The 12,047-nt window shown below is 36.4% G+C and overlaps 1 protein-coding gene across 1 annotated transcript in view; it reads left to right on the top strand.

Moving 5' to 3' along the window:
- Window positions 1-12,047, top strand: part of COL4A5 (collagen type IV alpha 5 chain) — a 351,509-nt gene that overhangs the window by 299,610 nt on the left and 39,852 nt on the right. The window contains exons 43-45 of the mRNA XM_077145842.1: window positions 1,802-1,874; window positions 2,008-2,079; window positions 3,500-3,628. Of these exons, the coding sequence (XP_077001957.1) occupies window positions 1,802-1,874; window positions 2,008-2,079; window positions 3,500-3,628 (274 nt within the window). The remainder of the gene's footprint in view (window positions 1-1,801; window positions 1,875-2,007; window positions 2,080-3,499; window positions 3,629-12,047) is intronic.

Raw genomic sequence — 12,047 nt, 5'->3', positions numbered from 1 at the left:
TTATTGGAAATATTAAACTTCTAGAAAAGTTGCAAGAATGGTGCAAAATAAACTCCCATGAATCATTTATATAGCTGTACCAATCATTAATATTTTACCCCATTAGCTCTCTCTGTATGTGTTTGTATATGTGTTCATGCACATGTACACACATACACACACATGATTATATATACATATTTTTTTCCGAACCTTTTGAGTAAGTTACGGCCATTATGCCCCTTTACCTCTGAGTACTTCTGTGCATATTTCCTATGAAAAAATATTTCATCTTATATAACCACGGTAGTTATCAGCCTCAAGAATTTGAACATTGATATAATATTTTACTTTCTACCTTCCATATTCCAGTTGCATAAATTGACCTAATAATGTCCTTTGGGGGGGGGCAGTGCATGGTCCAGGAATCGAACCTGGGTCTCCCACGTGGAAGGCAAGCATCCTACCACTGAATCACCTGGGCACCCTAATTATATCTTTTATGCCACTTTTCTCTAGTACATGGTCCAGACCAGATCATATATTACATTTAATTGTTCTATCTCTTTAGTTTCTATTAATCTGGAACACTTCCTAAGCCTTTTTTTTTTTTGCTTTCATGACTTTAACATTTTCAAAGAATTTAGGCCCCCCATTTTAAAAAATAGAATGTCCCTTTTTTGTCTGATGTATCCTCCTAACTAGATTCAGGCTATGTATCTCCAGCTGGAATACTGCATGAGTGATGTTCTAAAATTATCACATATGGAGGCCCACGATGACTATCTACTCCTTATTGGAGATCTTAATTTTGATCACCCAGTCAAGTTGTTTACTAAGTTCTCCCCTGTATGGTTACTGTCTTCTCCCTTGCAACTAATAAGAAAACTGTGGGAAATCACGTTAAGATAATATAGTTATACTGCTTGCTCCTCATCAAAATTTCGCCTAAGATTTAACATATATTAACAATTTTTTCCTAAACTAGTTTCTACTGGGATATTTGCGAAATGGTTTATTTATCTATTATTGGTATGGACTCAATTTTTTCTATGATTTTCCTTTTTTAAAAAACTGACCTTGCTCATATTGATGTTCAAATTGTCCCTGACTAGGCCTGTGGAAACCTCTTCAAGCCTTATCCTAAATGTTTTTGACATGCACCTCTCCCTTTTTTTTTTTAGCACTTTCTTACTTTTTGGTATAATAAGATGTTCAGCTTGCCCCTTTGTTTTTCATTCCATTAACACAAACCTCGTTGTCCCACATTTGGACTAGTGTAACCTCCTAAACGATCTTGCTCTTTCACATTCTTCCTCTAGATCTATTCTAGTTATTTCTAAATATGCTTCCTACACTTTTCCTTGCCCTCAAACAATTAATTGTCAGGGCCTGCTATATTTTTTGCTAAGTCTTTCCATTATTGTTTCTGCATATGTGATTCTAATCTAAGTATTTATCACTTCATGTCTAAGCTTTTATAAAAAGTGTCTTTATTAGTGATAATAAATAATTGCTACCATTTGTTAGGCAACTACACATGACATTCAGTTTTCTAAAAACTTCATATGAATTTTCTCATTTAATCTTTATAACAACCCCATAAAGTAGATATCATTGTGAAAAAAATATGGATCAAGGAGGTTAAATAATAACCTCAAGTTCAAACAAGCTAATGAGACAAAGTTGGGATTTGAATCCTGGATATTTGACTATAGAGCCAGTACTATAAACCACTTATACAGTACCATCTATGTTCTCACTCCCTTATTTCCCCACCCCCAATTTTTTTCTGACAGTAATGATTTTTTTTTTTATTCAGGGTAATCCTGGTCAGCCAGGTCTCAATGGAATGAAGGGAGATCCTGGTCTCCCTGGTGTTCCAGGATTTCCAGGTATTTAATATGATGTTTTAGGGTTTCCCTTAACATTAGACTCCTTTGGGGCAAGATACCCATTGTCTAATTTGGGTGGGTAAAGATTTGGCCTTGTTGTTTCACTGTGCAATTTTGTGTACCTTCTTTGCAGGTATGAAGGGTCCCAGTGGAGCACCTGGTTCAACTGGCCCTGAGGGCGAACCAGGACTTACTGGACCTCCGGGTAAGATGTATTTTTGGAATTAGTTATACCTGATACTTAAGTGTATTGAAGCATTCGAAGGTTTACATTCTGTCTTTCTGCCAGCCTGTCAGACTCTAAGTCCCCAACAGCAGAGAAGAAATAGATTCTTCCTCTTTTTACTAATTTCTTAAACTTTGTTTTTAATTTTACTGATTTAATATTGATAGTAGATGTTTTTAATTTTTTTTTTTTTTTTGCATGGGCAGGCACCAGAAATCGAACCCAGGTCTCCGGCATAGACCTATTTAATTTAAGATAGATGCAAGATAAACAAGAATGCATGTATTAGTCAGGGATTTCCAGAGAAACATAACATAGATAGATAGATACATAGATAGGTAGGTAGGTAGGTAGGTAGGTAGGTAGGTAGGTAGGTAGATAGATAGATAGATAGATAGATAGATAGATAGATAGATAGATAGATAGATAGATAGATAGAATTTTTTTTATAGGAATTGAGTTACATGACCATGGGGATTGACAAATCTGAATTCCTTAGGGCCAGCCATAAGTTGGGAACTCATTGAAAGTGAAGTTGAATTTCTTAGGAGAAACCATCTGGCTGAAATGGAGATAGAAATTCTTTCTGACTGCTGAAATCCTCGGTTCTTTTAAGGCCTCCACCTGAATGAATGAGGAAACTCCTCTCATTGCTGAAGGAAATCTCCTTTATGGATTGTATGTTATCAGTCATGGATAGAATCAACTGACTGATTATTTAAATCCAGGAAATACATCATAGTAACAATAAGGTCAATGCTTGATTGACCAAACAACTGGACACCATAACCTGGCCAAGTTGACACATGAAATTAACCTTCACAATCCTTCATTGAAATTTTTATTGGTTTTTATACTAAACTGTCCCATATTCAGCTGAACTGATCACAAAAGCAAGTCACATATGGATTTTTGCATATTTTTTTATGAAAACAGTTCTTTTTGTTAAAAGGTTTCCTTTAAACTGTGATATAGTGTATCTGCTAAATCCTCCTACTTGTTCAGTGGGGCCTTTGATAAGCACAACAAACAGGAAATGAAAATTATATTAGAATCTGAGTGGACTTGTCAAGGAATAGAATTGCCTTCCCCTAAAACCAGGGCTTACAGATCTGTAATGAATTAGAATTACTAGTAATTGAATCAATTCTTTAGTGCTTGAAAATAGGGAAGATATGCCTAATTTTTTCCTTTGACCCTAAGAAAACTATTTGTTTTTGGCCTTCTGAGTGAGATAACGGTAGTTTTTCCAAAGCAATTTCTGTTAGATATTGCAATAGTCCAAAATATGTAACTTGTTTTTCTCACACTAATTGTTATCCTGACTTTAAAGCATTTTGACATCCATGCCTTCTGACCTTTCTTTTCCCAACCTTCAAATTTGTATCTTGCCTCTTAGGTCCTCCTGGATTACCTGGTCCTTCAGGACAGAGTATTGTAATCAAAGGAGATGCTGGTCCTCCAGGGCTCCCAGGCCAGCCTGGATTAAAAGGCCCACCAGGACTACCGGGACCTCAAGGGTTACCAGGTATCTTTGTAGATCATCTTTCTAGGCCTTATCTATTTGCAAACATTTCCCTCATTCTTCTTTTACATTCCAGGGTTTGTCTTTGACAATAGGAGTCTTAGCAACTAATAGAGTATCAGATTTTCACAGATCCCATTTCTTTTATTTATTTATTTTCTGAAAAATCCTAATTTCTTATACTCTAATTTCTCTTAGGACCAATCCAATTTCTTCCAGTTTCTCTGGCTATTCTAATTTGAATGAATAGGTTAATGTTAAAAATTCTGTAATGATCCAATTCTGCTCAAATGCTTCAAAAAAAAAAAAAAAAGAAGAGAGAACACTCCCTAATTCATTCTCTGTGTCCAATATCACCCTCATACCAAAACCATATGAAGATAACAAAAGAAAACAAAGTTACAGACCAATATTTATCATGAATATAGGTACAAAAATCAACAGAAGTATTAGCAAACCGAATCCAATGATATATTAAAAGAAATATGTACACAATGGTAAGGATTTATTCCCAGTTTGCATGAGTGCTTTAACATAAGAAAATCAATTAATGTAATACACCACATTAACACAGTGAAAGAAAAACCCACACAATCATTTCAATTGATGCAGAAAAAGCATTTGATGAAATCTAGTGCCTCTTCTTGATAAAAAATCACTTAGAACACTAGGAATAGAAGGAAACTCCTTCAACATAATAAGAAGCATATATGAAAAACCAACAGCTATCATCATCCTCAAGGAACGAGACAAGAATGCCCATTGTCACCACTGTTACACAGAATTGTACTGGAAGTTCCTGCCAGAGCAGTTAAGCAAGAAAAAGAAATAAAAGGCATAAAAATCAAAAAGAAGGAATTAAATTTTTCCCTATTCACAAATGATATGATCCTATATAAAGAAAATCCTGAAGAACCCATAGCCCTCTTAGAGCTAATAAATGTGAATTCAGCAAAGTGGCAGGGTACAAGATCAACACCCCCTAATCAGTAGTGTTTCTGTACACAAGCAATGAACAATCTGAAGAAGAAACCAAGAGAAAAAATTGCATTTACAATAGCAACTAAAAAATCAAATATCTAGGAATAAATCTAACCAAGGATATAAAGGACGTGAACATAAACTACAGACAATGCTAAAAGGAATCAAAGAAGTCTTAAATAAACAGAAGGACATTCTATGATTATGGAATGGAAGACTAAATATTGTTAAGATGTCAGTCTTACCCAAAGCAATTTATAGGTTCAGTGCAATCCCAATCAAAATTATAACCTTCTTTGCATAAATAAAAATGCCAATCATCAAATTTATATGGAAGGGTAAGGGTCACTAAATATCTAAAATCATCTTCAAAAAGAATGAAGTTGGAGGATTCACACTTCCTGATCTTAAAACTTATTATAAAACCATGGTAATCAAAATAGCATGGTACTGGCACAACAGAATCAAATTGAGAGTTCAAAAATCACCCTCACATTTATGCCCAACTGGTTTTTGACAAGGGAGCAAAGATCACTAAATTGGAAAGAATAGTCTCTTCAACAAATTGTCCTGGGAAAACTGGGTCTCCATTTACAATAAAATGGAAGACTTGTTCCTCCTTCTTGTATGAAAATCAACTCAAAATGGATCAAAGACCTAAATATAAGAGCCAAAACTATTAAATCCCTAGAAGAAAATGTAGGAAAGCATCTTCATGGCATCGTGTTAGGCAGTGGTTTTTAGACTTACCCAAAACATGAACAACAAAAGAAAAATTAGATAAATGGGACCTCATCAAAATTAAAAACTTTTGGGCCTCAGAGGACTTTATCATGAAAATAAAATGACAACTTACACAATGTGAGAGCGTATTTGTAAACCACATATCTGATAAAGGCTTAATATCAAGAATCTATAAAGAAATCCTTCAACTTAACAACTAAATGACAATTGACCAGTTAAAAATGAGCAAAAGCCCCTAAATGGGACATGACTTACACGGGTGTAAATCTCCCTGGCAATGTGGGACATGACTACCAGGGATGAGCCTGGACCTGAAATTGTGGGATTGGAAAGCCTTCTTGACAAAAACGGGGAAGAGAAAAGAAATAAAATAAAGTTTCAGTGGCTAAGAGATTTCAAATAGAGCCAAGAGTTCATTCTGGAGGTTATTCTTATACATTATATAGATATCCATTTTTAGTTTTTAGAATATTAGAATAGCTAAAAGGAAATACCTGAACCTGTTGAATTGTATTCCAGTAGCCTTGACACTTGAACATGATTGTACAACTATATAGCTTTTACAGTGTGACCATGTATTTATGAGAATCTTGTGGCTGATGCTCCCTTTTATCCAGATGAGTAAAAAAATAAGGACATAGGGGCAGGGCCAAGATGGCAGCTTAGTGAGGTGTGGGATTTAGTTTGTCCTCCAGACAGCTAGTAAATAGCCAGGAACAGTACAGAACAACTGCTGGAGGCACGTCAGTGACCAGACACACAACATACCCCAGTCTGGACAAGCTGGACCGACTGTGAGCCCACCCAGAACCGTAAATTCCCCAAGTCATGGGGGCTGGTGCCCCTCCCACACAGGCTGCTTCCCAGAGGGGATATGGAAGAGACTTTCTTAGCAGCAGGGACTGAGCACAACTAAGCTGCATTTGTGGAATTAATGAACAAATTCTGACTAATAAAAACAGGCTCCCCAGCTCAGTTGAACCTTGAGTAAAAGCTGAGGATGCTGGTTTTTGCCCTGACACACGGGGCAGGGCTGATGGAAAAAAGAAAAGAAAAAAAAAAAAGAGGGTTTTTGGATCCAATAGCTCATAATACTTGAAAGGGTCTGAGCCCTGAAGGGAAGGAGAGGACACATAGGACCTGGAGATACACAAAGCAACATACTAATTTAAGCTCTTGAATGGCAAACACAAGGAATTGGGGGGTCCTGCTCTGAAAAGGATTTTTCTTTTTCTTTTTTGTGGCTGTGTTTCTACAGCTCGACTACTCTTTGGATGCAACTGCAAGGGTTCTTGAGCCTCTGCCTTCCCCAGGAGAACGGTGGGGCCAACGTCAGGTGGAATGACTCCCTCAAGGACTTCCGACCCCAGGGTCTGGAAAAGTGAAGTGATTAAAGCCAGCCTACAACCTCTGCTCTGCCTCAAACAAGCCCCCAGCAGGGAAAGTCTTCTGGAGTTAAAGGTACCACATCACCTTGTGCTGGTGGGACCCGCAGGGAGAAAAGTTCCACATACTGGGCAAGATAGGAAAAACAGAGAGTCCAGAGACTTCATAGGAAAGCCTTTCAACCTGCTGGGTCTCACCATCAGGGAAAACTGATGCTGGTGATTCTTTCACCCTGAGAGGAGGCCAGTTTGGTCTGGAAAAATCTGGCTGGGATCTTTAATAGCTAAGTAGACCCTCCTAAGATGGGGGGAAAAGGTACCATACAGGCAGGGCAAGAAACAAGAAAACAAGCACTGAAAAATTCTGATCTGTTAAACAAAACCTAAGCTAAAGGTCTAGAATAAGGTGAACTGTATATCAAAGAACAGATAGACAACAAAGTCATCCAGCAAGAAAATCCTAGGTAAAAAAAAGTGAAAACAATTTCCAGAATAAACTAATTAATGAAATTAAATGCCTAGACACCAGCAAAAAGATAATGAATCATACTAAGAAAATTGAAGACATGGCCAAGTCAAAGAAACAAACCAACAATTCAAATGAGATACAGGAGTTGAAACAATTAATTCAGAATGTTCGAACAGACATGGAAAATCTCATCAAAAGTCAAATCAATGAAGTGAGGAAGGATATAAAGAAGGCAAGGAATGAACAAAAAAAGAGAAATCAAAAGTCTGAAAAAACAAATCACAGAACTTATGGGAATGAAAGGCACAGTAGAAGAGATGAAAAAGATCAATGGAAACCTACACTGTTAGATTCCAAGAGACAGAAGATAGGATTAATGAACTGGAGGGCGAGACATCTGAAATCCAATGAGCAAAAGAAAATATAGGGAAAAGAATGGAAAAATATAAGCAGGGACTCAGGGAATTGAATGACAACATGAAGTGTACAAATATTCGTGTTTGGGGTGGCCCAGAAGAAGAGAAGGGAAAAGGAGGAGAAAAACAGATGGAGGAAATTATCACTGAAAATTCCCCAACTCTTATGGGAGACTTAAAATTACAGATCTAAGAAGTGCAGCATACCCCAAACAGAATAGATCTAAATAGACATACTCCAAGAAACTTACTAATCAGAATGTGAGGTGTCAAGGAAAAGCAATCTTGAAAGCAGCAAGAGAAAAGCATCCATCACATGTAAGGTAAACCCAATAAAACTATGGGTAGATTTCTCAGCAGAAACCAGGGACATGAGAATACAGTGGGATGATATATTTAAGTTACTAGAAGAGAAAAACTTCCAACCAAGAATTCTATATCCAGCAAAATTGCCCTTCAAAAATGAGGGGGAAACTAAAACATTTTCAGACCAAAAATCACTGATGGAATTTGTGACCAAGATACTGGCTCTGCAAGAAATAATAAAGGAAGCACTAGAGATGTATAGGAAAAAATGGGAAAGAAAAGGGTGGAGAAGAGTGTAGAAATGAAGACAATCAGTAAAGGTAAAAAGAAGAAAAACCAGATATGACATATAAAATCCAAATGGCAAAATGGCAGAAAAAAGTACTGCCCTTACAGTAATAACACTAAATGTTAACGGATTAAACTCCCCATCAAAAGACATATACTGGCAGAATGGATTAAAAAACAGGATGCATCTACATGCTGTCTACAGGAGATGCATCTTAGATCCAAGGATAAACATAGGTTGAAAGTGAAAGGTTGGAAAAACATATTTCATGCAAAGAACAATCAGAAAAGAGCAGGAGTAGCTATACTACTATCCAAAAAATTAGACTTCAAATGTAAAACAGGTAAAAGAGACAAAGAAGGGCACTATGTATTAATAAAAAGAACAATTCAACAAGAAGACATAACAATCATAAATATTTATGCACCGACCCAGAATGCTCTAAAATACATGAGGCAAACACTGAAAAGAGAAATAGACACATTTACCATAATAGTTGGAGACTTCAATTCCCCACTCCCGTCATTGGGAAGAACATCTTGACAGAGGATCCATAAAGGAAACAGAGAATTTGAAAAATACAATAAATGAGCTAGACTTAACAGACATTTGTAGACCATTACACCCCACAACAGCAGGAGATACTTTTTTCTCAAGTGCTCATGGATCATTCTCAAGGATAGACCATATGCTACATCACAAAGCAAGTCTCACTAAATTTGAAAAGATTGAAATCATACAAAACAATTTCTCAGATCATAAAGTAATGAAATCAGAAATCAATAATAGGCAGAGTGCCACAAAATTCACAAATATATGGAGGCTCAACAACATGCTCTTAAATAACTAGTGGGTCAAGGAAGAAATTACAAGAGAAATGAGTAAATATCTTGAGGCAAATGAAAATGAAAACACAAGATATCAAAATCTATGGGATGCAGCAAAGGCAGTGCTATGAGGGAAATTGATTGCCTTAAATGCCTATGTCAAAAAGAAGAAAGGGCAAAAATTGAGGAATTGACTGTCCACTTGGAAGAACTAGAGAAAGAACAGCAAACTCACGCCTAAGCAAGCAAAAGGAAAGAAATAATAAAGATTAGAGCAGAAATAAATGAAATTGAGAACATGAAAACAATCAAGAAAATCAGCAAAATCAGAAGTTGATTCTATGAGAAAATTAATAAGATTGATGGACCCTTAGTGAAATTCGCAAAAAGGAGAGAGGATGCAAATAAATAAAATTAGAAATGGAGAGGAGACATAACCACTGACCCTGCAGAATAAAGAAAGCAATGAGAGGATACTATGAACAACTTTATGCTAATAAACTCGACAATGTAGATGACATGGACAACTTTCTAGAAAGGCATGAACAACCAACATTGAGTCGAGAAGAAATAGACAACCTCAACAAACCATTCTCAAGTGAAGAAATTGAATCAGTCATTAAGAAGCTCCCTAAAAAGAAAAGTCCAGGACCAGATGGCTTCACATGTGAATTCTACCAAACATTCTACAAAGAATTAGTACCAGTGCTGCTCAAACTCTTCAAAAAAACTGAAGAGGAGGGAAAGCTACCTAACTCATTCTGCGAAGCCAACATCATGCTCATACCAAAGCCAGAGAGAGTATTACAAGAAAAGAAAACTACAGACCAGTCTCTCTCATGAATATACATGCAAAAATCCTCAACAAAATTCTTGCAAATCGAATCCAGCAGAACATTAAAAAAATTATTCACCATGACCAAGTAGGATTCATCCCACGTACACAAGGATGGTTCAACATAAGAAGATCAATTAATGTAATACACCATATTAACAAATCAAAGCAGATAACCACACGATTATCTCAATTGATGCAGAAAATGCATTTGACAAAATTCAACATCTTCTCCTGTTGAAAACACTTCAAAGGATAGGAATAGAAGGGAATTTCCTCAAGATGATAAAGGGAATATATGAAAAACCCACAGCTAGCATCATCCTCAATAGGGAAAAACTGAAAACGTTCCCCCTAAGATTAGGAACATGACAAGGATGTCCACTATCCCCACTTTTATTCAGCATTGTGTTGGAAGTTCTAGCCAGAGCAATTAGACAAGAAAAAGAAATATAAGCCATCAGAATTGGAAAGGAAGAAGTAAAACTCTCACTGCAGATAATATGATACTATATGTCAAAAGCCCTGAAAAATCCACAGCAAAACTACTAAAGCTAATAAATGAATACAGCAAAGTGGCAGGTTACAAGATCAACACTCAAAAATTGTAGTGTTTCTATACACTAGTAACAAACAACCTGAGACGGAAATCAAGAAAAAAAATTCCATTTACAGTTGAAACCAAAAGCTTAAATTTTTAGGAATAAATTTAGCAAAAGAGACTAAAAACCTATACAAAGAAAACTACAAGAAATTGTGAAATCACAGAAGACCTAAATAAATGGAAGGGCGTACTGTGTTCTTGGATTGGAAGACTAAATATAGTTAAGATGTCAATTCTACCTAAATTGATTTACAGAATCAATGTAATATCAATTAAAATACCAAAAACTTACTTTTCAAAACTAGAAAAACCAATAACCAAATTTATATGGAAGGGCATGGTGCCCTGAATAGCTGAAAATATGGTGAGAAAGAAAAGTGAAGTCAGAGATCTCACCCTCCCTACTTTAAGGGGTGTTACGAAGCTACAGTGGTCAAAACAGCATGGTATTGGCATAAAGATAGATATATTGACCAATGAAATCGAATAGAGTGTTCAGATATAGACCCTCTCATCTATGGACAATTGATCTTTGATAAGGCAGTCAAGCCAACTCACCTGGGACAGAACAGTCTCTTCAATAAATAGTGTCTAGAGAACTGGATATCCATAGGCAAAAGAATGAAAGAGGATCCATATCTCACACCCTATACAAAAATTAAGTCAAAATGGATCAAAGACCTAAGCATTATATCTAAGACCATAAAACCATTAGAAGAAAATGTAGGGAAATATCTTATAAATCTTATAATAGGAGGCAGTTTCCTAGACCTTACAATCAAAGCACAAGCATTGATGAAAGAAAGAAAGAAATGAGAATTCCTCAAAATTAAACACTTTTGCACATCAAAGAACTTCGTGGAGAAAGTAAAAAGAAAGCCTACACAATGGGAGACAATATTTGGAAACAATATAGCATATAAAGGTCTAGTATCCAGAACATGTAAAGAGATTGTTCAACTGAACAACAAAAAGAGACAACCCAATTACAAAATGGGCTAAAGACTTGAACAGACACTTCTCAGAAGAGGAAATACAAATAGCCAAAAGGCACATAAAGAGATGCTCAACTTTCCTGGCTGTTAAGGAAATGCAAATGAAAACCACAATGAGATATCATCTCACACCCATCACAAGCAGTGTGGACAATCAAAGCAATAGGCTGAGTCTCCAATGTCGGGGTTTGTTCATATGAAACTTAATCCCAGAAAGGATAGGTCAAGCCTACTTAAAAATAGGCCTAAAAGTCACCCCTAAGAGAACCTCTTTTGTTGCTCAGATGTGGCCTCTCTCTCCAGCCAACACAACAAGCAAACGCACTGCTCTCCCCGCCTCTACATGGGATATGACTCCCAGGGGTGTGGACTTTCCTGGCAACATGGGACAGACAAACTAGAATGAGCTGAGACTCAACATCAAGGGATTTAGAAAACCTTCTCGACCAAAAGAGGGAAGAGTGAAATGAGACAAATTAAAGTGTCAATGACTGAGAAATTCCAGGCAGAGTTGAGAGGTTATCCTAGAGGTTATTCTTATGCATCAAGTAGATATCATCTTGTTATTCAA

Source organism: Tamandua tetradactyla, chromosome X (genome assembly GCF_023851605.1).
Source record: "Tamandua tetradactyla isolate mTamTet1 chromosome X, mTamTet1.pri, whole genome shotgun sequence".
In the NCBI taxonomy this organism is placed as follows: domain Eukaryota; kingdom Metazoa; phylum Chordata; class Mammalia; order Pilosa; family Myrmecophagidae; genus Tamandua; species Tamandua tetradactyla.
The sequence above is the reverse complement of the archived record's forward strand: the minus strand, read 5'-3'. Positions and strand labels throughout refer to the sequence as shown.